Genomic DNA, 25000 nt, shown 5'->3' on the forward strand with positions numbered 1-25000 from the left:
TTTTTTTTTTTTTTTTTTTTTTTTTTTAGTTGAATTTTTTAAAATTAAAAATTTTGGATCGGCTTGTGGATTGACGTTTCTTTAGTTGGGTCAACTCGATCAAATCAAAAATGGGGTTTCAATCCAATCATATTCTATCCTACTTTTAAGATTATTATGAAGATTAAAATTATTTAACCTATATAACCGTAACGAATGTTTGATATTTGAGTTCTATCGTATTTTATTTATTAATGTAACCTATGTTGTTTGATATTTGAGTTCCAATCCAATCAATTCCAACCCAAAATTTAAGATACTTTTGAAGATTAAAAATTAAATAAATACAAACCTCAAAGTTGAGGATCTAAACTCCCTAATTTAACAACATCACTTTTAAAACCTATTTTTGGTCCTTCTTTGCAAATTTATAGCACAAATTTTATATACAACATAAATATTTTGTCAAAATAGTATTTTAGTATCCATACTTTGAAACCGTAATTTTAATTAGTTTTAAATTCAGTCCTCCTGACTTCACAAATAACCATGACAATTGAGACTCTCATGTAAATAGCTCGTAATAAAGTTTGATCCTATTCATGAAGATTATCATTCTAAAGAGAAAGTTTGAATCAGTTGAGATGAGAAAACGTTGATAGAGAACATGTTTGGAACTCATATACAAAGTTTTATCTTTTTGTTTAGAGCATGTTTGGAACGACTCTAAATATTCTTAAAAAAAATGTTTATAATTACTTCTAAGTACTCAGAATTACATAGTTTAGAGATGTAATTAAGAAAAAAAAAACAAGAAGGCAAAAATCACCTCCTTCCTAGTTGCTGAACGGACCAGATCAACATCTGGTGAACCTTTGAGAAGCTCATTTCTAGCTGCAAGGTGAGAAACACATGGAGGGCTTGTAAAGCCACTTTTCGAGACCCTTTTGATGAGAGATACGAACCAGAGGCTTGATTTGTGAGATCCCACGTTGGTTGAGGAGAAGAATGAAACATTCTTTATAAGAGTGTAGAAATCTCTCCCTAACAGACGCTTTTAAAAACCTTGAGGAGAAACCCAAAACAAAAAACCCAAAGAAGACAATATCGGCTAGCGGTGGGCTAAGACTGTTATAGAGTTATATGAAACTAGTAAGCAAACTGCGAGTCCATGGATACTTGAACCCCAGAGTATCTAGCCGAGTGCAAGGTCGTGATAAGGTCGAGAATGGGATTTTGGTTACTCAAGGAAATCATGAGAAGGATAATGCATTGCTATTAAAGGGCTCCATTTGGTTCCTATGACTTTAGATGAAAAGATGTTGTTGGAAGGTTTTTAAAACGCGTATGCTAGAGAGGTTTCCACCCCTTATCCAACCGGCCGACGTGGGATCTCATAATCCACCTCCTTTAGGGCCTAGCAAGGATGTTGACACTCATTCCCCTCTCCAATCGATGTGGGATCTCACAATCCATCTCCCTTCGAAGACCAATGTCCTCACTGACACTCGTTCCTCTCTCCAATCGATGTGGAATCTCACATCTCACCTCTTTGACAAATGAGAATCAAAGGTCTACAAATCCTGTCTATCATTGCATAGCAATAGAAGCCTACTCACTTCTCGACGTCTCGTCGGTCAATACATATTCATCGAGAACCAAACCAAGTGTTGCCCATTTTGATTTGAGGAAATCTTAAATTTGAGTAGTAATTCTCAACCTCTCATCTTTACATCTCCTTTGATCTCCTATCATGGATTCAAAAACATCCAACAAATCATCCAGCCCCTCAGGGTGATCACCTATTACTTTCAAGGCATAGACAATGCTTTCAATGGTGGACAAAAAACCAGTCTTAGGCTGACGTCTCACTTCACTATACAAGCTCATCTTCTCTAAATCCAACTTCATATGAGGCAAAAGCCTCAACCAAGGATTTTCATTGTACATTCTCTTAGCTTTTGCCCATGTTCCATCTAAAACTATCAAATTATTGACATGAAAATCACTACCATGAACATCATCATCATTTACAGTAAAAGCATTATCAGAGGGAAAAAGTAGTACTGACTTGGGAGGAACCTCAATTTCGAACTCGGCATATTCCTCTAGCTCCTTGCTTTCATCCACCTTCCGCTTCTGCAGTTTCTTCACGATGAATCCTTTCGCCATTGATGCCCTAATTTCTGGAGATGCGAAAGTCTCATCGATTTTAAGATCCTGCAAACTCGGTTGATGCATCCAGATGTGATCGAATGAGTTAACGACGCCATATTTCCCAATCGTAGCGGTAATCGCAGCTCCTTCGTCAGATTTTGTGCAAGTAGGTTTATCAACTAGAGATTCATCCCGATTCTGTACTTGAATTTGAGGCTTTTGAGCAGCATTTTGACCATTTCCGAAACTAAATTCTTCATCAGAATTTAGTTCAGGCAACCGAATAGTGAATCGAGCCTCGAAATTAACGTCGGAAACCGTAGCGATCTCGACATTCTTGAGACCTAATTTTGCGATTCTAGAAGAATTTAGCGGGTGCTTTTTCTCTAAACTGTGTTGAAGAATGATTACTCCGACTGAGTTCTCGAGACTAGGGCTTTGGAGCCGCGAACAGAGACAGATACGAGCCGGTTTCGAACAGGATGGACAAACGAGTCTTCCGGAACTGGGAGGAACATCCGCCATAGCTAGGGTTTGAAGAAGCTTGAATTGAAGATGATTTGGAGGAATGCGATTTAGCGGGTTTTTAGAGTTTCCGAACCGGATCCGAAATCGAAAATGAAGCATCGTTCTCGGCGGCGCTCTATCGTCACCGGCGAATTTCCCGACAACGCCATTTGTAGAAGTAGAAAAGTGTACGTACTTTACGACGTCGTTTGATTGAGTAGATAAGTTTTCCTACGTGTAATAATGATTGGCTCATATTAGTTTCATTGCAATATTCCCTTTTTCAATTTTTTTAATCATTTAATTATTTTAAAACAACAATTCACCAATTCCGATTGTTACCCGACTCTCACAATAGTATGAAATTGTCCACTTTGAGTATAAGCTATCATGACTTTACTTTTGGTGAAACTCCATACCAATGGAGAGATTATTCTTTGATTATAAACTCACGATCATCCCCTGAATTAGCTAATGTGGAACTTTCATCATCCAACATCAATAACCCGACTTGCTAATAAATTTGAAAACTTGCATTTCATTTCGTTCGAATTTAATATTTAAAATACTTTTATTTTTAACTCGATCAGGTGGCTTGAAAATTTGGCACAAGACAATTCGTGCTCTTATCCTTTTAACTAGATCGAGAGTTTTTTAAATTTATTATATATAACTCGAATCTAATTTAAAAGATAATTATGTTAGGAAAAAAATTAATTTTATTTATTATTGGAGTTTGGGTCGTTACCCACCATCGATTGATAATAGTTTTATAAGTTAGGATCATCGAGAGAAAAATAAATAAATAAATAAATAGTTTTATCCTAAATTTTAAGCGTTAGAGATCGAACAAACCTACGAAAATCTATTAATGTAAACGACGAATATAGATTTTTCTATGAATTAGTGACAAATTATATTTATTTTATTTTATATATAAATATAAATAAATAAATAAATAAACAATATTATATTTTTTATTTATAAAATATTATTAAATTTGAAATTATATTAAAAATTGAAAATTATCCATTAAACATAATATTTTCTTTAGAAATATATAAAAGATAGAAAAAAAATTAACGTGGAAAATCCAATTTCCTAAAAAATAAATAAATAAAATTATTTACTCTATTTTTTTAAAAATAATTTAATTTTTATGGTTGAAAGTATTGAGTTTTTGGTAATTTTTACATTATTTTTTTAATTAGAAAAAATTAAAATAAGGTAAAAAAATTAATTTTTATTATTGATTGAGTTGAATTTATAAAATTTAGTTAATTGATTTTTTATAATATTTATTCGATAAATTAAATAAAGAGATTGAATTTAGCATTTATTTAAAATGATTTAATAATATAATTTTATAAATTATGAAGGTTCTGTAAATTCTGTCACTGTCAAGTATGAACCAAAGTGGAAATGGAAGAAGAAGTGGATAAATTGTTCTTCTTTTCACACAAACAAACAATTTTCAAAAGGGTGATTTCTTCGGTGTTCTAACAAATTGCAGGAAGCAATCGAATGAACTCGAGTGAAAATGGAAGGGAAGGTGATTCTTATGCTCTTGCTCTTCGTTTCAATCATCTCCACTTTCAGAGCTGATTATGTTCGTCCTCAACCACGCGAAACTCTGCATTTTCCATGGAGTTTTAAATCATCTTCTCAGCCACTGCAGGTTTCATTTCCACTTCTTCTTGAGTTTTGTTTGTGCAAGCGAGATTGAGTCGTTGTTGTGTCGGATTTTTTAAGATTCGTTGTGAATCCATGGTTGATTTTGCAGTAGCTCGATTCTTGTAGGTGAATCGCTTTTAAATCGAATTCTCGTTGTACAGTAATTTTTGTCAACTGTTCGTCAATTTCCGACCTGTTAAATCTTGGTATTTACTAGTATCATCTGTATGTTTGTTTGTGAAGAAATTTGGTGGACTATCTTGGCTAAGAATAGTAACGATTTTTTTCCCCTTCTGAATTTGGTAGTTTTAGGGTTTTGATCATTAACATCAACCTAGATTGGTTAAGAACAAGAACAAATGATTATGCTGGAGTAAGAACAAATGGCTAAGATCGTTAGCATGGTACAAATCCCTGTAATATCATTTCTTAACCAATTAACATTGATAATCACTTGCATAATTTTGTGCTAATTTTCGAAGTCCATGAATGAAGGAAAGTTTTAGGAGTTTGAGTTGTTTTTGTTTGATGTATTTCATTAATTCCTTTTAGGTGCATGTCTCCCTAGCAGGAGACGAGCATATGAGAGTCACATGGATTACTAACGATCATTCTGCTCCCTCTTATGTTGAATATGGCACATCACCTGGAGAATATACTTCTGTTTCTCAAGGAGAGAGCACCTCATATAGTTATATGTTGTACAAGTCAGGGAAGATACATCATACAGTAATCGGTCCTCTAAAGGCTGGGACGGTTTATTATTACCGATGTGGAGGGGAAGGTTCTGAGTTCCAGCTGAAGACACCTCCTTCCCAGTTGCCAATTACTTTTTCAGTGGCTGGGGACCTGGGTCAAAGTGGATGGACTAAATCAACACTAGAGCACATTGATCTGTGCAAATATGATGTTCATCTGCTTCCAGGCGACCTATCCTACGCTGATTACTTGCAGCATCGGTGGGACACATTTGGTGAGCTTGTGGAGCCGCTTGCAAGTGCGAGGCCATGGATGGTAACTGAAGGGAACCATGAAAAGGAGGACATATTTCTATTCAAGGCTCCATTTGACTCCTATAATGCAAGATGGAAGATGCCATTTGAGGAGAGTGGATCAAGTTCAAATCTCTATTATTCTTTTGAAGTTGCCGGAACTCATGTGATTATGCTTGGATCGTATACTGATTATGATGAATCCTCATATCAATATGCATGGTTGAAGGTTCGTGAGCTTTAATTTTTTTTACAGAAGGAATCTCCCACTAGTTGATATTATTTATGGAAAGGGAGAGAGAGTCGTCGCCCAATTAGTTAAGAGAAAACTGTCTAGTTCTATTGAAATAACTATTTAGGTGAGATTCTGCATTTAGTTTAATTAGATTGGGATGCTTATTGAGTAGAAGTTTATGACACTTTTATAAGATCATATGAACATTAAGCCATATGAACCTTGAGCCTTAGGTTACGGAACCTAGTGATTATTTATAGCTTAGTCAATGATCATAGATATAGTAAAGCTATATATGGTAAATGACATATGAAGTAAATAGTACTAAATAATAAATAGGTAGGGTAAAAAGCTATATCTATGGTAGATAGTTATATATAGTAGATGATTATATCGGGTAAAGTTATATATATTAAAATGAATTATATATATATATATATACCCTATTAGGCAATATATATATACCCTATGTTTTGAAAATGTATTCTCAGTATTCTCTTGTTGTACATACATCAATATAAACCTTAGCCAATATTCCTCTTTGCATTTTCTCTCCCATGTTCTTTGTGTTTATCTAGATCGAGTGTGTGCGTTGTTGTGCGATCCTAGTCAAAGTCTAAATGCCTAACCCAACCAGTTCATTGGATTTGACCATTCAATTCAACGTCTTCTCTCGACTCCTTCCACTACCATGAATCCCTTGAATAGATTTCTTATATCAGAAATTTTCTTGTTCAATAGGCTGATCTTGCAAAGGTGGACAGGGAAAGAACACCCTGGCTAGTAGTGTTATTCCATGTGCCATGGTACAATAGTAATAAAGCTCATCAAGGTGAAGGTGCAGGTATGATGGCTGTCATAGAGCCGTTGTTATATGCAGCTGGGGCAGACATAGTCATTGCTGGCCATGTCCATGCTTATGAACGCTCGGTATATAATTTTTGCTCTTTTTGCATATCTGATTATTCCTTGTTCGCCTCGAGTATCTGTTGATTCATTTTCACTCTTTGGCAGAAACGTGTGAATGCTGGAAAATCTGATCCTTGTGGTGCTGTGCATATAACTATTGGTGACGGAGGAAACCGAGAAGGTTTAGCTCACAAGTATGGGATAACTATATTAAAGTGAACTCTTTATGAAAGTTCAATAACCATAATTATCGAAATATAGCTATTTCATTCCATAAGTACGAACATTAAGGGATGAAAATGTTGAAAGCTGATTCATATTTCGTTTCATTTAGGTACAACTCACAGCCTGAATGGTCAATTTTTCGGGAAGCTAGTTTCGGTCACGGGGAACTCAATATAGTGAACTCAACTCATGCGTTTTGGAGTTGGCATAGAAATGATGATGATGAACCAGTGAAGTCTGATCAAGCATGGATAACCTCATTGGTAGGTTCTGGTTGTGTTGCTGAGAAGAACCATCAACCGAAGAATTTCAGATGAAACCTTTGGATCGATTTAACATAGTTTATCGTTTCTCCTTCAGAAATTTCCTCTCTGTTCCAATGTAAATAGTTGATGTGAACTTATAATTCATCTTAGTTGCATCAGTTTCTAGTTCCATTATTCTCATTTATCTGCATCTACACCTGTAATTTGACTAAAACTCATTATATATAAGGTATATCAATAGATTATATAAGGTATATCAATAGATTGTAGCAAATCAATTATCGTTATTGCTCAGTATCGAAGCTATCCCAAGATTTGATGTCAGGGTTATTAGATCCCACATTGGTTTGAGAGAGGAATGAAACATTCATGAAGGTGTGAAAACCTATCCCTATTAGACGCGTTTTAAAACAGTGAGGCTGACAGTGACAGTAACGGGTCAAAGCGGACAATATCTACTAGCGGTAGACTTGGATTATTACAAATGGTATCGATTCAGACACTGAGCAGTATGCTAATAAAGACGTTGGGTCCCCAAAGGGGGTGGATTATGAGATCCCACATCAGTTGGGGAGGGAGACAATCTTTTTTATACGATTGTAGAACCCTTTCACTATCAGCAGCAATATGTAACAAGCTAAGATGAACAGTATCTTTTAGTGGTGGACTTGAACAACTACCAATAGTATTAGAACTAGACATCGAACGGTGTGTCATTGAAGACACTAGTCCCTAAGGGGATAGATTGTGAGATCCCACATCGTTCGAAGAGGGAAACGAAACATTTGTTATAAAAGTATGAAAACCTTTCTCTATAAGATGCGTTTTAAAATGAGGACAATGACAATACGTAACAGACCAAAACGGATAATATCTACTAGCGATGAGCTTGAGCTGTTACAATGATATTAATCAAAGATGTTCGAGTCTAAGATCTATAACGAGCATAAACTTGCATGAGAAGGTTAGTCGAGATGCTCAACTTCAACATTACAACACAAGGTTTGAGAAATGAACATCAACAAATTCCCAAAACTCATTCAAGCTACATTTCCTCTCGCTGTTGGCATCGACCTTCTTCGGGTTCGTGCTCTCTTCTCGTCCTCTCTTCCCTCCCCACTATATAATCTTCTCATCTCCGAACAAAATGAGTACACATTATAGTTTTCTCATCCTTGAAGAAAATCCATCCTCTCATCATCTATAACATCATTGATAACAGAGACCGCGTGTTCCACACGCACGTCCCCGACGTCCAACATCCACCATCTACGAGTTCACGTCCTCTTCACGATCTTTCTTCCCTCTCCACAGTATAATCTGCTCGTCCTTGAACAAAATGGGTACACAAGGTACCAAATCCTGGATTGTCGGAAGGGGAAACTTAGCATGGACAGTATTCAATCAACATTGACCAGAGTTCTATGCTTTAATCTTTAGATTACAAACATACTTAGAATTAATGGGATGAGAAGAGCTTTACCATTAATTTAACGCCTATCCGTTTGCAATCACTGCTTCCAACATGAGTGCAATCTAGTCGAACCACCTCCTCGAACCCGAAAGCTTCTCTAACTCTCTCCACGACGTTAACATATACACCATTCCTCGCTGCAGAAAACACACTCATGGGTGAAGTTTCAACTTAATAAAACTTCAAAATGCAATCTTACTAGCCATATCTCAAAAACAAACAAATCTTGTAAAGAAAATAAAGATTTGTAGTCAACTTGAGCATAAGTAAATGGTATCAGAGCTAGACACTGGACACCGATTGATCTATAATGATAGAAAGAATAGTGCATTGAAACGACGATTACTCACTTAGTTTCATAAGAGGAGGAGAATTCAATCCCCTGCCTCTCATTTCCTTTGTTTCCTCAAATGACAAGCCATCAGCCACATTCTTCACAAGCTTTGGATATATTGGTGCATAAGGTTTCCACAACATAAGAGGTATAGTTGGTCGATTCTCGGGATCGTAGTTTCGACCACGGTATAACAGAAGGATATTGATATGTCGATATATAATCTTCCCACCAGACTTGTCCTACAGAGAAACTATAGCTCACATCAGGTAATTTCCTTATGAAAGTTCATCTTTAAATTGAACACATTGAGATTCAAACCTCAAGATGGAAACATATATTGTTCATATCAAGAGTTGGCACTCCCAAGCATTTGATCCTCACAGCTTCAGCCCTTCTCCAATGGTTGTGTATATCATCCAACATGTTATGAGTAACTCCCCCTTTTCCTAGTTAAGTCAAATGCAAAACCAAACTACTCAAACCCTCTATTCCTTCTTAATTGATCTAAACAAATATCTGAGCAACAGTTCATGATCATGAAAAACAAGAACAAAACTGTAGAATGTGCATAAGAAATACAAATAAACAGCGACCAGCCAATTTCCTCCATTAACATGAATTCAAATTCTCATACCAAGATTGATTTGCCGAGAACAATTGTTATGCCGATACTGTTCCACAAGCTCTGCAACTTCCTCCTCCGATAATGGATCTCCAAGAATCCGTTTTCTCTCCTCTAACACTTCATTTATTTTCACTTCCACCTCTGAAGGAGCCGAAGTTCCAGTCCATTTGCGGTCAAGTCGGCCAGGTCCGAACGGCGAGAATTTGGGAGATTCTCGATAGCCTATCGGATTAACCGAGGGATTGGTCTCGGAGTAGGAGTAGAAGAAATCGAAAGGAAGATCGGAATGAAGAGGAAGAGTAGGGTTTTTGATTGAATTCGAATTTCCATCTTGGATCTTCTTCTTCTTCGCCTTTTGGAGCTTCGAAACAGGAGAAAATGGCGGATCGTAAGGGATTTCAGAGAGAGATTTGGAGAAAAATCGGCAAATCGAGAGGAAATAGCCACTGGATTTTTGGTTTAAGTGATCTGGAAATCTGATTCGGGTTCGTAAATGAATAGCCATCTTCGGCGGCTCAACGAGGGTATACTGGAGGTTAACAGTCTTGCAGCGAGGCAGAGAAGAAGGGAACTTCGTACGACGTCGTTTTAGCGGTACGAGGCGAGGGTAACCACGTCATTTCCAAAGACAAGCTAGGGGTACTATGGTAAATACGTTTGAGGGCTTGTAGACATCCAGGAAACCACAAGCACTCGCCTGTAACTCTGAATAAGTCAAGCCAATTTGGTCTTATGATCGGTAAATGTATACTCAAGTCTCTAAGCCAATTTGGTCTTATGATCGGTAAATGTATACTCAAGTCTCTAACTTTATATTGAGAAGAAGATTTTAGAAAACGGGCTGAAAGATTTTTGAAAATAAAGTTGAAAGAAAGATTGAAACTAGTGTTAGATGACTACAAGCAAAAAGATAGCACAACGACTTAATAACATATAACTTTTCGGGCAGGGAAGATTTGACAACTAGCCACATTCCTTATGTTACATTTGATTCAAGTATAGTAAGCCTAGACTTGATTTAACCGAATGGTCATACAAAATTTGGGAGAGAAGAATTGACGGCTAGTCGCATTTTCTATAGTACAACTGTAAAACTATAAAACTATCAAGTGATACAAGGTAAGAGTTTTGACATATAACAAATATGTGGCCAAGGGCAACACGCCTTGGACAAATATGACCGTGACACACAACATCGCTAACTGGCAATGTGGGTATTGGATCGGTTCTAATTCTAGCTAGATACTTGAGCCTTGCAACTTTCAAGAAGAAGAACGCATTGGATTACACTTAAAACCGAACAATGTTATAACATACAAAATATTGCTATTATTGCCAACTTTAAGGTTAAAGTTGTAGAGTTCTTATTTCAAATATATTGTGTTCTTGGTGTTCTTGGTCGAGCTCTATAGAACGAACGACGTTGCTTGATGAGTATGTTCTTTTACATGTGTTCTTTCTTGGAATCAAAGTTTTCTCGAAAAAATTTGGATTCTATTACTAATTTTTGTTCGTTCTTCTGTCATCTACAGATTCGAAAGGAACATATAAGCAGCTGAAAAATAAAAAATATATGGATGCGTGTTCATAATATTAATTTTTAAAAATAAAAAAATTAAATAATTATTAAACAAAACCTTAATAATTACAAATATTTTAAATTCTTATTAAATCTCCTCTTTCCATATGTCTACTGTATAGAACCCAAATTAAGTCATATAAATAAATAATATATATTATATATATATATATATATATAATATAGCAACATACCAACAACATATAAACTTAGTGTTTGCCTGCAGCCAAGAAAAGGACACAATTTGATTCCCATGGATCAATTTGGAATATTACTAAGTTTATGTCTTTTGTTTTTTAGTTTTGTTTCGTTCGAATAATATGATTGGCTAAAACTCACCGATCATTGTAATCGGTACTTTTTATGTTTAAAAATTCATCAAATTTTATTAATGTTTACTCGTAAACACCTCAATATAATTTGGCAAGTTAGACATATCTATAAGACAGAACGGTGATAGAGACAGAGACGGAGACGGAGACGGAGAAGCTTTCTCCGTCCCTCATTCTTGTGATCCTTTTCATTTATTTTTGTAGGAATCGGGTGGAAAGAATTCCCGAGATCGGGTTTTTCACGAAAAAATTTATATATTAAAATAAATAATTTAAATAGTATTTTATACCTAAAAATAATATAATATTCACAAATAAATAGCAATGAGATAGGCTCTCACTTCAAAAAAACCAAAACCAACCAACCAAGAATGATCGCCACAATCCTCCTTCTCATCACCATCTTCCTCTATCTCAGGCTTAGAGCCACCTTCTTCTCCTCCGCGGAGGCCAAAAACCTTCCTCCGGGGCCGCTGGGGGTCCCATTTATAGGCCAGAGCCTAAGCCTTCTTCGAGCCATGCGAGCAAACTCGGCCGAGCAATGGCTGCAGCAGAGAGTGGCCAAGTATGGGCCAATTTCGAAGATGACCCTTTTCGGGAAACCGACGGTGTTTGTACATGGGGTGGCGGCGAACAAGGCGGTGGTGTTTTCGGGGGAGGAGGAGGCAGTGTCGAACAGGCAGACGGAGTCGTTGAGGAGGATCTTGGGAGAGAGGAATTTGACGGAGTTGAGTGGTGAGGATCATAAGAGGGTTAGAGGGGCATTGGTTTGGTTCTTGAGGCCTCAGAGCTTGAAAGGGTTTGTGGGGAAGATGGATGGGGAAGTTAGGAAGCATTTAAACTTGCATTGGCATGGCAACAAGGAAGTCATTGTGAGTTCTCTAAATTTTTCTCCTTTTTCTTTTTCTTTTTTATCAAAAAAAATTATATAAATTGTTCGGGTTTGATGTAGGTTGCGTTTGAGTCTGAATTTTCAAACCCGACATTTTAGCAATTTTGCTTTTTTTTTTTTGGCTACATTAGCAACTTAAAAATAATAAAAAAATTATTATATTTTAGTATATATATATATATATAGTGAGCTCGATATTATGACGAGTTAAAAAAACGGTAGGGACAAAAAATGAGATTAAATGACATTTAGGGGCTAAAATGTCGAGTTTGAAAACTTGGTGACAAAAAATAACATAAGTCAAACTTCAAGGACCATAAGTGAAATTTTCTAGAAGATATGTCCTCTTTGACTTGGTTCTCCTCTCCAACGAGGTGAGATCGTTTTCCTCCCTAACCAATATGGGATCTCACAATTCACACCCTCCCCCCTTCGAGACCTAGCTTCCTCATTGGGACTCATTTCTTTCTCGAATTGATGTGAGATCTCACAATCCACCCCCCTTTAGGACCTAACATCCTCGCTGACACTTGTTTCCTTCTCCAACCAATGTGGGACCGCTCAATCTACCCTTCAGGGCCAACGTCCTTGCTGGCACATTGCCCGTTGTCTAACTTTAATACCATTTGTAAAAATTCAAGCTCACCACCAGTAGATATTGTCCTCTTTGGGTTTTTCTGTTCGGGCTTTCCCTCAAAGTTTTTTAAACATGTCTACTAGGGAGAGATTTCCACACCCTTATAAAAAATGTTTCATTCTCCTCCCCAACCGATGTCGGATCTCACAATAAATAAGTTTATGAAAAACAAGGTACTAAAACTTCTTTTTTAGCTTTAAAAACCCGTAAAAAGTAGATAACAAACGAAAAATTCAAAGGTGGAAATAGTGTTTATAACCTTAAAACTTCAAAAAACGAAAGAACAAAGAACAAAACAGTTATCAAACGAGACCTAAATCGTCGTTTTAACGTCTTAACAATGTTACAAAAACGCAGGTAGCGCCATTGATGAAAACGCTAACCTTTGACATCATATGCTCTCTCCTGTTTGGGATTGAAGAAGGGCCAACAAGAAAGAGCATAATAGAATGCTTCAAAACAATGGTGGATGGGATTTGGTCTGTTCCAATCAACCTGCCATTCACAAGGTACAGCCATAGCCTCAACGCAAGTGCAAAAGTTCAACAGATACTGAAGCAGCTTTTGAAGGACAAGGCACAAAAAATGGAAGAAGAAGAAGAAGAAAAGGAAGAGGATAAGAACCTGATTACTTGTCTGCTTAGCATCAAGAACAAAGACAAAGAACAAGCTTTGAGTGAGGAGGAAATTGTGCACAATATCATCCTTCTATTGATTGCTGGACATGACACAACATCCATTTTGATTACTCTTATGCTTAGGGTTATGGCTACAAACCCAACTGTTTATGCAGCTGTTCTTCAAGGTATGTATGTAAATTTCGAGTTCTTTCTTATATATGGGGTGTAGTTTAGATGAAATCGTTGAGGATTTTGAAAAAATGAGATTCGATCTTAGTAGAATTGGTTAAGTTATTAGGGTTCCAAGTAAGTCAAAGGGGGTGGGTCGGGTGCTTGTGGGTGGCCTCTGTTGTAAGTGCTTGTTGGACGGGGAAAGCTCTCCGTTTCTGGTTCTTTTATAGTCGAAATCTTTGAAACCACAAGAATTCTCAGTTAAAATAGGATTCTAACTCATTATCTTTTGAGATTTTGAGAAGAGTTGCTCTTTTGAGAGCATGTATGATGAAAGTGGTAAGTTGTGTTCGGAGGAAGGAGAATCATACAAATTTTTCTTAATTCACAAACCCTAAGGTTTATTTGTAACAATTCTAGCCTTATCCCACCGTTAGCAGATATTACTCTCTTTGGACTTTCTCTCCTGGGCTTCCTCTCAAGGTTTTGAAACACATCTAGTAGGGAGAGGTTCTCTCTCTCCAACTAATGTGAGATCTCACAATCCACTTCCCTTGGAAGCACAGTTTTGTTCCCTCGCTGGCACACCGCCCGGTGTTGAGCTTTGATACTATTTGTAACAACCATAGCCCACCGCTAGCAAATATTATCCTATTTGGACTTTTTTTCTGGACTTCGGACGTTTTAATATCGATTTAAACACCTTAACAGCCTAGTTTTAGAATGTTGACTTTTAAAAAGGTTTTTCAATGATTAGATAACTTCAATGGGGTCATTCTAATCTTAGAATCAATCAGTTATTCAGTCATTAAGATGAGATTTCGAGCTATATTTGTAACTCCAACTAAAAGTATACTCTTCATTGGATCATTGTTCATTATCAGTTAGTCAAATTCATCGACGGAATTGAATAACAACTAAACGTATACTATTTATAATTAAATAGAACATGAAGACATACATAGAAGCAAAGAATGTGGGGAGGCCCTCACTTGGGAAGATGTTTCCAAGATGAAGTACACATGGAGAGTAGCATTGGAGACTTTGAGACTTTTCCCACCTGTGTTTGGAGGGTTTAGAGTGGCTCTTAAAGACATTCAATTAGGTGGATACACTATTCCAAAAGGATGGCAAGTAAGCAAACTTCACCTTCTTTACTGTTTTTACAATATTCTTTTAAAGTTCAGGTACTAAACTCACAAGTCTTTACAGTTTTTACAATATTCTTTTAAAGTTCAGGTACTAAACTCATAAGTCGACGAGTATTAACTCAAACCCATTTCCCTTTTCTTTTCATTTGTTCTTCTAAACCCGACATTGATGAACTACCATTCACTGAATTCAGATATTTTGGGCGGCATCAATGACCCATTTGGACGAGAAAATATTCACAGACCCACAAAAGTTCAAACCAAGTAGATTTGATCAGAACCAGACGTCCATTCCACCACCCTTATCTTTCATCGCATTTGGTGGAGGACCCAGAATTTGCCCTGGCTATGAGTTTGCAAAGCTTGAAACTCTTGTCACAATTCATTACATAATCACTCAGTTCACTTGGAAGCTCTCTTCACAAGACTTCTTGACCAGAGATCCAAGCTTGATGCCCAACAAAGGGTTACCCATTCAACTTTACCCCAAATTATGAACAAACTTAGCACGAATCGACTAGTCTTGGGTGACTTGTAATGTAATATTCTATACTTTATTTCTAGGTTTAATCTTGTCTTTTATGTACATCGTTATGTTTTCAGTTGTCTGTAATGTTGTATAAGTTTCGAGTTCATTTTTATGTGTTCTTTGTTACCATCGATGTGAAAATCTAAACACGTACGTATAAGTTGTACTAAGGGTGTTCACACTAGGGATTATATTCCTCGTTCCCATCTTTGTCCAATTCCCCGCCCTGTCCTGTCCCGTCCCCTGCTTAATGTAAAAATATTATCAACACATAATATATATATATATATATTATGTATGGATATCCCACCAAATTTTAAACGAAACGATGAACTTCTTATTACTTTATTGTAAGACATCTTATTTCTAGGCACGTCTGTTATTAGTATCCCATCAAACCTTAAACTAAACGCAAGACTACTTATTATCGTCAAGTATTCAAGACCCAACCCGCACGACACGAAAGAAACCTTGAAGAGGGTTTCTAGCAGTTGTTTGGATGGAAGTAAGTTGGAAGAGAAGGGCACCTTTCGTTCATATGTTGATAGGGTTGGATGGTATTATATCGAGGCAAATCCATTCTATACCTTCCAAGAATTTGACAATATGGAAGCGTCACATTATCCCCACCATTGCACCATTTTGGGAGCCGGCTTGAATTGTTTTCATAAAAGTTGAGATTGTATGCATCTTTTATCTGCATCAAAGCATATGAAGAAAGAGCAAAATCATCCAATTTAGTAACTCGATCTACAAAAAGAACCCAAGAAATGTAGCACAACTGCTAGAAGAATATCTCAAATAGGTCATTAACCGAGAACTTTGACTCGAGAAGAATGGAAGAATTATACAAAGAGTAGGTATACCAAACAGGTCATTAGTTTATGAACTTTAAATTTTGTGTGAGATCTCACATCGATTGGAGAGTAGAACGAGTGTTAGTGAGGATGCTGAGCCTCAAAGGGGGTGGATTGTGAGATCTACATCAATTGGAGCGGAGAACGAGTGCCAGCAAAGATGTTGGACTCCGAAGGAGTGGATTGTGAGATCCCACATCGATTGGAGTGAGGAACGAAACATTATTTATAAGGAAGTGGAAACCTCTCCTTAGCAGAGGCGTTTTAAAATTGTGAGGCTGACGACAATACATAACAGGTCAAAGCGGACAATACCTATTAGTGGATGGACTTGGACTGTTACAAATAGTATAAGAGCGGTTAGTGGTGGGCTTGGCGGCTGTTACATTATGTCTTATAGGTCATTGAATTTTAAAAGTTTTTTATAAATCCGAAACTTTCTTTTTGTATCCAAAAGTCTCTTAGTGTCGAATAGATCGCTAAACTATCAATTTAGTGTCTAGTAGAAATACCTGACCTATTTTGTAATGCATCATACCCAGGATTCGAACTAGGATATGGAATCCAAATTCAACACTTGATGGCCTCAGCAGTCTCCTACCTCTCCTATGAGGTAACCACGTTACATACTTGTCGCTTCAGAGTGAAGACTATTATCCTCATCAACCAACAAGAGACCTTTTATCATGTTTTTTTTTCTCACTCACATGTTTCTTAGAAAAATTCATAGTAGTCCAACATAGAATTGCTCCTAGCTAAACACGCTTAACTTTCGAGTTTCTATAATTAAGTCACCCGAAAAAAGAAGATGCACCTTTTTAGTATAGGTAGTAACTTTCAACTCTTCTAAATTTTTCTTAACCAGCATATCCTTACGATCGCTCATTCTAACGTAGTTTTAGTTCATTCATGTACCATTCACTTACTCGAATATCAGATATTTAACCTCACAAAATGCAGTCTAGTTTCTTCAATGTCTTTTACCCACAAGCAGCACAAAATAATAGGAATGACACAAATAGGCCAAGTTCTTAACAATGTAAACATATAGAGCAGAAGATTGTGAGGGAACTTACAGTGAACTCTGTGGCTTGAATTGAGGTAGCAAGCGGACCAAAAAGGCCAGCTGCCTTGTAAATTTGAAGGACAAAAGCAACACATGATGCTGATTTCCCGTCTTCATAGATCCAATCATCCTGTTCAGGAATAGCCAGTAGTTTCCCAAAAGATGATCCTCGCTTTTCCACTTCAACTAGAATCTCAGGAAGCTCAAGCCCCTGCCACATAAACCAACATAATGACTGTTCCGAATTTCAAAGCTGTTCGGATCGAGGACATGTTCGAAATTACTTTTTAAGTACCAAAAAAAAACTAAGGGTTATAAAATATTAATGTCGATATCGCTATCGGGATTTCAATTTTGTGGATATTCCAATCATTGATGAAAACTACCTTTGTTCCAAGTCGTATGTTTAGAGCTTCATTCCACAACTTTGTTGCCAGGGTCGGCTGCATTTGATTCCATATAGTCATAGCAGAAGCAACCTGTAGTTTCAAATAGTGCCAACAATCAAATTCAAAAGATTTACTTTTGGTCCCAGTTAGAATGTAACAACACATCCCAATTCCATCGCTAACATATATTGTCTGCTTTGGCTCGTTACATATCGTCATCAGCCTCATGGTTTTAAAATGCGTGTGCTAAGGAGAGGTTTCCACACTCTTAAAGAATGCTTTGTTCCCCTCTCCAACTGATGTGGGATCTCACAATTCACCCCCCTTGGGACCCAGCATCCTCGCGGACACATTGTCCGGTGTCTGGCTCTGATACTATTTGTAATAGCTCAAGACCACCGCTAGCAGATATGGTCTACTTTGGCCCGTTACGTATCGCTGTCAGCCTCACGGTTTTAAAACGCGTATGCTAGGGAGAGGTTTCCACACTCTTATAAGGAATGTTTCGTTCCCTTCTCCAACCGATGTAGGATCTCCCACTGAACCTTCATGAAAATAATAATTTAGTCCCTAAACATCTATAATATCCTACCATGAAAAATATTACTAAAATGTTATGAAATTTTGCATGGTGGAGATTAAGCTGTTACAAAATTTGAAAGTATAAGGACTAAATAGCTATACAAGTTACGGGACTAAAATTTTTTTTTTAACTTGAGGAGCGGGAAACGTGAGTAAACTAAGTATATATGTTTCTTTTTTACCATATGGGCATCCAAGGGAGAAGGATAGTTTCCATGGGTGGTGTCAATCCAGCTGAAAATCAAGTTATGATAGCCATAGGGTTTCTTAACCATGCTCCTTGCATACTCCCATGCAGCAGTTTCATTAAACTTGGCCCTCAAATCAGGATGCAAAGGAAGCAATGCAATGTGGGGATTGGATGGATCTTTGTTGAGTTCATAGTCCCACCATTCATCCCATGCTAAAATATCAATAATATCACCCTCCTGCAACAATAATTAAACCATGTGTATTTAACCTTTTAATTAGGTTTAGCCACATAGATAATATTATAATGAATTAAAAAGAATGAGTAATATTTGATTGCTAGCTGAGCTACGACCATTTTGTAGTGGGGCTCAATCACGTGATGTTCAGTAGAACTCTCGTGGCTTGATGCGAAAAAAATATCTGTTGCAGTTCAACTAGCAGTCAAGTAGCACTATTAAGATCGAGTACGTCAACTTTTTAAGCACGGGGGTTGGAGCGCGGATCCCACGCACTCGCATGGATGTGAAGCAAATTAAGAATTAGTGAAAAACATACCATTCCACCATTGCCACGCCCAGATTCAGCAACCCACAAGTTTCCTTCAGAATCCCTTAAGCAAACAGCAGAATGGCCAGCAAATGAACCAGTAACCCACTTCTCTAGAGTCTCAAAGCCACCCCATGGGCCACGAATTTTGGACAGTGCTAAGAAGTCTCCAGAGTTGATATCATCAACATTGACGCTGGTACTCCATGGAGGAGGGCGTTCCTTGAAGGTGGTACTCATTTCATTCTCAAGAAATTTAATATTGGATTGCTCGCCCCACTCAGAGTTTGCAAACAAAGGGAGGACACTGTACAGTGCTTCAAGGCTTTTCAACACTCCAGCTTGCATCAGGAAAATTGAAACCCCTTCCCTTTTAACCTGATTTCAGAACAGATCATACACCCAATTCATAAAGAACCAGAATTATGATATAATAATTATCAAACGAGATCTAAATAATTATCAAACAGTTCTTACATATTCAAATTCTTCCTTTCCTTCCCATTGATCGAACTCGAGAGTATGTTCTCTATTCAGAAAATAGCCATCCCAAGTCCAGCGGTATGGAGTTGCAAAGATATAAACATCCGTACACGTTAGACTATGTGCATCACCAACCTGCATATATATATATATATATATATATATCTCGGGTAAGTGTAACACCCAGATGCCTCTCCGGTGCGTTGTAGTTTTTAGATCGAGATTAAAAATCATAGCTTCAAGAACACTCATCATGGTGCTTCAATGTAATCGTTTTATGTTATATGTTTCTCAAAAGTGTCGGGTCCAAAATGATACAACCGTTAACTTATGCATAACTTAGCTTATTATGCTTTTTCTACTCAAAAAGGTTAGAGCTTTAAATCCTCAAAAACTCCCTTAATAACTAACTATTAATATACCTTTATATGAAGCGTACCGCCGCCATATTCAGAGCCAGACTTGTTGTGGAACTCCAGCCATGCGGTGTTCTGATAGAAACAAGCCCCTTGCCACTGAACAGATTTCTCAGGAGAGGAGACAGCTCCAACGTATGTCGGAAGAAGATTGGCGGGGTTTTCGAAAGAGCTCAGAATCCGCCATGACACCTTTCTTGGTAGTAATGGAAGCACGTCGCGAGGAGAAAACGGCGATTTCAGGGCCTGCAGTTGCAATGGAAGAAGAAAACCCACAATGGAAACAAGAAGAATTACAGTTCTGGGAATCAAACAAGAAGAAGAAGCCATGGATGTTATGCTAGAGAAATGGGAGGAATATGCATCTTTTTAGAGGCATCTTAGAGATTGGGTTATGATTATGAATTTTCAATATTGCTTTATTTTGATTGCTTCAATTCATAGTGGTAGGATTAGTGGGAATTGGGTTTTGTTTAATTAATGTTTAGAAGCCATGTGTCCTCCATTTTGATGGCCATTAAATGATTATATTGGATATTATGATGCTTGAGACGACTTAGAAATGTTTGTTTATGAAGGAGATGATCGAAGAGTTTTTGAGTGATATGAACTCGAATTTTCATAGCGGTAGATAGTGGAGCTGGTTTTGATTTGATTAGTGTTTAGAGCAATGTGTCATCTGTTCTAGCTAAGTCAAACTTAACTCAAATGAATTTATCCACCAAGCCTAAAGAGACTATGCACATTGCAGAAACAACATAATTGACAGAAAGCTTCTATCTGACACTTGCATAGAATGCACACCATTGCAGAAACAACACCAAGGAAGAATATCTTTGACTAAGGAACACAAAAACGAATACGAATACGGGACACAGATATGATAGAACAAGTCGATAACATACCACTCAGCTACGGAATCATACTCAGCAAAATCTCCAGATTTTGTAGAAAAGTTTGCAAATTCTATGTTCTTTGCACGATCCCTAGGATAACTAACATATCTCTTAAAACGCTTCGTTCTCTCTCGATTAGGAGACTGTAAGCCATTTTTCACAATATTACCTAAGTAGAAGTTCTAAAAAAACGTTAAACTCTTGTAAAATATAAACTATAAGCTAGAATTTAGGTTAAAAAGATAGTAATTAAGTACCTTGAATTCAAGGAATGTGCTAAACAATGAAGTGGTTTATGTGTTTACCTCACTGTCATCGTTTTCCTCACCCTGCCTAAGATATCATTCAGACAGCCTCCTCTGGTTCAGAATTTGGACACCCTTTATAGGCCACCCCCTTGCCCTTCTTCATGCCATGAGCCGATCGACCTGATAACAAAAAATGGCTACAGAAGAGAATCAGAAAACAGGGTTAAATTTTAAAATCTGGCCCTCTTTGGCAAACTTATAGCATTCATTCATGGGCAGGTTCCTATCAAGTTCATCTTCAGTCAATATTAAAATGTCTGAAGCTAGTCTGTTAGAATTGAGCAAGGCAAACCACTCGGCCCCGACACGCTTGTGTAAAACCTCATGGTTTGACACCAACTTGCACCTTTTAGGCTGTGAGGAATGCTCTTGTACCACTCTTCAAGCCTGAATATCCGAAGGAGTGTGTGGGAGGATGGATGAAGAATGTAGGCCTCTCATATATATATTAGCAATTTAGCAAGGAAGCCAACGATCAGAGTCTTCACAGAAAAATTCTTGATGCTTATGGGCCCGATGATCTATCCATGACTGAGATGAAGCTCAAATCAAACTAAAGGCAAGTCCAAACCAACTACTGTTGAAGAGTCTGTAACTCTCTAGACTCGTTGTATGCGAGATCCCACATCAGTTGGAGAGGGGACCGAAACATTCTTTATAAGGGTGAGAAAACCTCTTTCTAGCAAGCACGTTTTAAAAGCTTGAGGGGAAGCCCAAAAGGGAAAGCCCGAAGAGGACAATATCTACTAGCGATGAGCTTGAGCTGTTACAAATGGTAACGGAGCCAGACATCGGGAGGTGTGTCAGCGAGGAAGCTGGGCCTCGAAAGGGGTGGATTGTGAGATCCCACATCGGTTGGAAAGAGAAACGAAACAAAGAGCGTGGAAACCTCTCCCTAGCAGACATATTTTAAAAACCTCGAGGAGAAGCCTAGAAGGAAAAACCCGAAGAAGACAATATCTGCTAACGGTCTAGCGGTGGGCTTGAGCTGTTGCATTGTACATCCATGCCATCAAATACCAAATTCAAAATCTAAAATGCACAAATAAGTTGATACTAAGGGTGTTCATTGTCAATGCAAAAAACTATATTCCATAATTGGCATATGCAGGTTATTTCACAGAGCCTGATCGAATAGAAGCTCAATAAATATGAACAGCTGATTTCACTGAAATTTATCAAACATCTAACTACAACTTTATAGGTATGCTTAATTTTCAATAGGTACAGAAAAAAGTTAATGTAACCTAATTTCTGTTTAAGAGAGAAAGAGGGAGAGATCTATACCTTATTTGAATTTTCTATAGGAATGACAAATTGGAACAGAACTGAAGCAACATTGTGTGCTACACGTTCCAACATATTGCTTCAGATATGCAAAAACTTAGAAGGCTACAAGAAAATCAATACTGTAACAACTGAAATCATCAAGACATAAGACGTTTCTAGCAATTCTTTGGACGGTAGTACTTGGTTGGAAGAGAAGGGCACCTTTCATTCATATGTTGATAGGGCTCAATGCTATTATATCCCGGTAAATACATTCGATACTTTCCAAGAATCTGACAATATGGAAGCTTGACATCGTCCCCACCATTACACCACTTCGGAAGGCGGCTTGAATTGTTTTCAAAAAAGTTGAGAGTGTATGCATCTTTTATCTGCATTTTAGATGGACAGTATATTAAAGACCCAAAACACACAAATAAGATCAAAATCATTCATTATAAAATGTTACTATCTGGTTGCATAAAAATCATTCATTTTTAAAAGATGCGAATATGTCAAAAACTTGTTAGACACAAAACTCAAAGTTCCGAAATCTATTAGATACAAATATGTAAGATCAAGGACTAAACTTATAATTTAATCAAACATTATCGACAAGTTAAACAAAATAAGGGCTAGTCCTACTCCAAAGAACATGATAGGTATCTTTTTATTTACTATTTCTCTCCCATAGAAATGAAATACATATGATAACCGACCAAGGAAGTCACAACTCCCCTCTTAACTTCCTGTAAAAATTTCAGACATATATAACTATCTAAACTGAACCTCTTACTCATCGCTTGGGACTAAATTCCCTCCCTTACCTTCCTCGAATAAACCTTAAGGTTCAAGGTCGAATGGCATGATTCTAAGCTATATTGGCTATAATGATGGTTGACGAGATCAAAATATCCCTCCGCCATCAACTTTTAGTTTCTTCAACGTCTCTTGTCCAAAAACAGCACAAAATAATAGGAATGACACAAATTGACCCATTTTTTTAACATTGTAAACATATAGCAGAACATTCTCAGCGAACTTACTGTGAACTCTGTGACTTGTATTGTGCTAGAAAGTGGACCAAAAAGCCCAGCCGCCTTGTACATTTCAAGGATAAAAGCAACACACGATGCTGATTTCCCGTCAGCATAGGTCCAGTCATCCTGTTCAGGAATAGCCAGTAGTTCGCCAAAAGATGACCCTTGCTTTTCAACCTCAACTAGAATCTCAGGAAGGTCAAGGCCCTGCGAAGGAAAAAGAAAACGGCTAAACAAAAGAACATTGGGAAGGAAAAATGGATAAAAAAGAAACTCCAATTATGAATACAGCATACAAAAGTTCTCTGTGAAACCTTTGGATCATTTTAGATACGATAACTATGAAGAAAGATAGCTAATTCAAATATTCAACTCCACAATCATCAATTTCTTAGAAAGCTTTCTTCACTTTAACTAGATAAGCACTATAACTACCTTTGTTCCAAGTCGTATGTTTAAAGCTTCATTCCACAAGTTTGCCGCAAGGGTTGGCCTCACTTGTGTCCATATTGTCATAGCAGAAGCAACCTATAGTAAAATAGTGCCAGCAATCAAACTCAAAGAGTAAAATGATAAAACTCTTTAGGAGCTACCATGGCAAGTTCCATACAGATTACTGAGAACAAAGTTAAATATATAAACATCATTGAGACAAGTACATATTTAATCTATTAGGCACATCACTTAATAGACTAATGGAAAGATCAAATAAGCATTCCAATAAACTCGAAGAAGGGGAAATTTTTGCAGCTATTCCTTCTATGGGAAACCTCAAATCAACCAGCCCTGATGGTTTCATTTCAGAACTAATGAAAGAAGGTTGGAACATCACTAAAATATATAGTTTACGGCCTTTACGCGGAGTGCTTTACACAAATCATTTTATAATACAAAGAGTTATCTCATTCATTTAGATTTGAGGGCTTTCTTTGCCAACTCCTCGATTTGCGCTTAGGGACCCCTCCAGGCCTAAGACCTTTACCCTGTGTTCTCCCAACAGAAGGCATTCCAATAAAAGGAGAGCTAGAATCATGCATTTACCATATGCGAAAGGTTAGTCTTAATGCTACAATGATAAGGCACAGTATACAGGGGAATGATGCATCGTTCCTAACAGCTCCGAACCTCGAGATGGGGAAAACAGTAAATAAGTAGATAGTTATACCAGATGGGCATCCAAGGGAGGTGGATAGTTTCCATGGTTGGTGTCGATCCAGCTAAATATCAAATTATGATAACCATATGGTTTCCCAACCATGCTCCTTACATACTCCCACGCAGCAGTCTCATTCAACTTCGCCCTCAAATCAGGATGCAAAGGAAGAAATGCAATGTGGGGATTGGATGAATCGTTGTTGAGTTCGTAGTTCCACCACTCATCCCATGGTAAAACATCAATAATATCATCCTCCTGCAAGAAGAACAAAAGCATAAATAACACAATCCTCCTGCATGAAGAACAAAAGGCATACAAACCACTCCAGTTCCACGCCCAGATTCAGCAACCCACAAGTTTCCTTCAGAATCCCTTAAGCAAACAGCAGAATGACCAGCAAATGAACCAGTAACCCACTTCTGTAGAGTCTCAAACGCACCCCACGGACCACGAAATTTGGATAATGCTAAGAAATCTCCAGAGTGAATATCATCAACATTAACACTTGT

General features: G+C 37.3%; 5 protein-coding genes across 15 annotated transcripts in view; 2 read left to right on the top strand and 3 right to left on the bottom strand.

The window, feature by feature from the left end:
* Positions 1-719: 719 nt before the first annotated feature.
* The window catches only part of LOC111476862, a 26244-nt gene continuing 1963 nt past the window's right edge, over positions 720-25000 (bottom strand). Inside the window, exons 4-10 of one of the 10 annotated variants that reach the window (XR_002717172.1) lie at positions 24812-25000; positions 24501-24746; positions 23771-23863; positions 23342-23542; positions 22518-22687; positions 21944-22418; positions 720-1044 (exon numbers count right to left, since the gene is read on the bottom strand). The exon at positions 24812-25000 is cut by the window's right edge and continues 177 nt beyond it. Coding sequence is in view for 4 of the 10 variants with exons in the window: in XM_023120706.1 (XP_022976474.1) it covers positions 15776-15988; positions 17225-17425; positions 17601-17693; positions 18368-18613; positions 18933-19301; positions 19401-19541; positions 19829-20152 (1587 nt within the window). In the remaining 6 variants the exon portion in view is untranslated. Of the gene's footprint in view, positions 1045-15605; positions 15989-17224; positions 17426-17600; positions 17694-18367; positions 18614-18932; positions 19302-19400; positions 19542-19828; positions 20719-21004; positions 21147-21901; positions 22688-23341; positions 23543-23770; positions 23864-24500; positions 24747-24811 lie in introns of those variants that run through there. The other 9 variants (XR_002717175.1, XR_002717171.1, XM_023120706.1 and 6 more) reach the window with 9 other exon arrangements.
* On the bottom strand, positions 1555-2933 carry LOC111476900. 2 transcript variants are annotated; one of them, XM_023120766.1, is made up of 2 exons: positions 2051-2933; positions 1871-1961 (listed from the first exon to the last, which is right to left on the bottom strand). In XM_023120766.1, the coding sequence occupies exons 1-2, from the start codon at positions 2761-2763 to the stop codon at positions 1934-1936; spliced, it is 741 nt and encodes a 246-aa protein (XP_022976534.1). In that variant the 5' UTR covers positions 2764-2933; the 3' UTR covers positions 1871-1933. The 2 variants fall into 2 exon arrangements, with proteins under 2 accessions (XP_022976533.1, XP_022976534.1); XM_023120765.1 differs by having other exon boundaries at positions 1555-2932.
* Positions 4074-7268, top strand: LOC111476882 (purple acid phosphatase 18). Its single transcript, XM_023120734.1, has 6 exons — positions 4074-4321; positions 4870-5538; positions 6286-6474; positions 6559-6647; positions 6788-7000; positions 7057-7268. Exons 1-5 carry the CDS (start codon positions 4184-4186, stop codon positions 6993-6995), a joined length of 1293 nt encoding a protein of 430 aa, XP_022976502.1. The 5' UTR covers positions 4074-4183; the 3' UTR covers positions 6996-7000; positions 7057-7268.
* LOC111476902 (CRS2-associated factor 2, mitochondrial) lies at positions 7816-9922 on the bottom strand. The gene is made up of 5 exons (XM_023120768.1): positions 9390-9922; positions 9074-9201; positions 8769-8994; positions 8428-8555; positions 7816-8306 (listed from the first exon to the last, which is right to left on the bottom strand). Exons 1-5 carry the CDS (start codon positions 9883-9885, stop codon positions 8214-8216), a joined length of 1071 nt encoding a protein of 356 aa, XP_022976536.1. The 5' UTR covers positions 9886-9922; the 3' UTR covers positions 7816-8213.
* Positions 11588-15364, top strand: LOC111476875 (taxadiene 5-alpha hydroxylase-like). Its single transcript, XM_023120726.1, has 4 exons — positions 11588-12163; positions 13178-13625; positions 14558-14745; positions 14957-15364. The coding sequence occupies exons 1-4, from the start codon at positions 11663-11665 to the stop codon at positions 15257-15259; spliced, it is 1440 nt and encodes a 479-aa protein (XP_022976494.1). The 5' UTR covers positions 11588-11662; the 3' UTR covers positions 15260-15364.

This window comes from Cucurbita maxima, unplaced genomic scaffold (genome assembly GCF_002738345.1).
Source record: "Cucurbita maxima cultivar Rimu unplaced genomic scaffold, Cmax_1.0 Cma_Scf00003, whole genome shotgun sequence".
NCBI classification, from domain to species: Eukaryota; Viridiplantae; Streptophyta; class Magnoliopsida; order Cucurbitales; family Cucurbitaceae; genus Cucurbita; species Cucurbita maxima.